Below are 1,817 nucleotides of genomic sequence, written 5' to 3' on the forward strand. Positions count from 1 at the left end.
CGTTCGCAAAACTGGTCTTTTGTCGTCTGCTCGCTGTCAAATGAAGCGCCTGCACATGAGCAATATTTTCAACCAATCGGTTCTGGCCACGATCACGTGCACGGATCTACACACATAAACACAGATCGATGCCAAACAAACTTTCGACCACAATTGGACCTGTAGCGCGTGATAGTTTGAGGCGAGCGTATGGCGCGCGCGGCATCCATTGTACTCCTCAACCCTGTGAACGAGAAAGCCGAAATAAAGTCCTGCTGTGTTGACAAGCACTGTTACAGGCCCTGCATCTCACTTTGATACATCCGTTGGAAAGTTGGAATGCATTCGCACCATACATCTATCTTTTATTACCTTCCATCCAGCTACAAACCCTTGAAAAGAAAATAAACTGTGCCTGGAGGGCCCCCAGTGCCCTCAAGCAGAAGGCGTTGCAGGAGGGGGCCTCAGCAACATCAGCTGGGAGGGAGTTCCAGTCGACAACGGTCCTCGGAAAGAAAGAATACTTTCTGTAGTCAGTACGACATCGGATTCTTTGTAGTTGTTGGTTGTGGTTGCTGCAACGACTTCTTCAGTTTGAGGCTGCCACTTGAGATCGGCGCACTGAGGAGACGCAAGCTTGATCGTTGAGGATCTTGTGGAGCATTGCGTGTCTGGCGCAGCGACGTCGTTGTTCGAGCACTGACGGGCAATTCGAGAATCGTCAGCATGTCTGTAATACTGGAACTGTTGTGGTAGCGTTTGGTGACAATCTGACTGCTCTTCACTGGACTTTCTCAAGGGTTGTGATGAGCTTGTCGGAGTTTGGGCCCCATACAGTGCAGGCATACTCCACAATTGGACGAACCATTGCTTTGTAGGCCAGCTCTTTGGTACGGCTGGAGCACACCTTCAAGTTCCTTCTCAAGAAGCCCAGTGTCTTGTTGGCCTTAGCGCATATGTTCTCGATGTGCTGAGTCTCCAGCATGACCCCGAGGTAGTTTGTTGAGGTGACTCTCTCCAGTGTCTGGCCGTTGAGGGTGTAGTTGGAGAGAAGAGGAGAGTGGCTTCGAGTGAAGGGCAGCACACTGCACTTGTCTGGGTGGATGACCATGTCCCATTCTCTCTCCCATTGTTCCAGGCGTTGCAGGTCCTCCTGAAGCTTGGCTGGGTCTTCTGCACATGTGATAAGCCTGTAGACTGCTGTATTCTCTACCGTTCACTTTCTCTATAACCATGGAACAACTCATATTTCCTCTGCTATTGTTGTTGTGTGCACGTGTCAAGTGAAAGGTATATAAACAGACTTTTCTTTAATGATGTGACGTGCATTGGTTATCTTCAGTCCTAGTAAAGTTAGTCCTTTGTTTGATGACTGATTGGTGGTAATCAACATTTTGTGTGTTTGTTCAGGTGTGACTGCATATACGTGTGTGCAAAGTAGCTTTAAAGACATACTGGATAAGTATGTCTGTTCTTTCTCGTCTATTATATGTAGAACTAGAAGAAAAAAGTCAGCTGAAGTGCATGCATCCACTGTGTTGCTAGAACTTGCAGTGGAAAAAACGAAAAGAAGGAAAGTATACTGTGAAGTTATCAATGGCCACATGGGAAAGAGAAAAGAGTCATGTAAATGGTGAGTCTATGACAACAAAAATGAAATTGTTTGTTGTTATAAGTTATTTGCATTGTATTTCTTTGTTCCTCCTGTGAATGCCTCCTTCTGTCTTTGGTTTCCCTGTCTTCTTTCCAGCACCTTCTTTCTTTCTCCATCTCCCTTTCTCTGTATTAGTCTCTATCTCTTTATCTGTTTAGTGCCCTTCGTTCTTGTCTGCCATATG

General features: G+C 46.3%; 1 protein-coding gene across 1 annotated transcript; it reads right to left on the minus strand.

Moving 5' to 3' along the window:
• Positions 1–760: 760 nt before the first annotated feature.
• LOC143285307 (uncharacterized) lies at positions 761–1,090 on the minus strand. Its single transcript, XM_076592571.1, has one exon. It carries the CDS (start codon positions 1,088–1,090, stop codon positions 761–763), a length of 330 nt encoding a protein of 109 aa, XP_076448686.1.
• Between the last annotated feature and the right edge of the window lie 727 nt (positions 1,091–1,817).

The sequence above is a fragment of the Babylonia areolata genome, chromosome 8 (assembly GCF_041734735.1).
Source record: "Babylonia areolata isolate BAREFJ2019XMU chromosome 8, ASM4173473v1, whole genome shotgun sequence".
NCBI lineage: Eukaryota > Metazoa > Mollusca > Gastropoda > Neogastropoda > Buccinidae > Babylonia > Babylonia areolata.

What these genes read in the sequence shown, in the direction of transcription:
- LOC143285307 (XM_076592571.1), bottom strand. Translation starts at nt 1,090, where the DNA reads ATGGTCATCCACCCAGACAAGTGCAGTGTGCTGCCCTTCACTCGAAGC.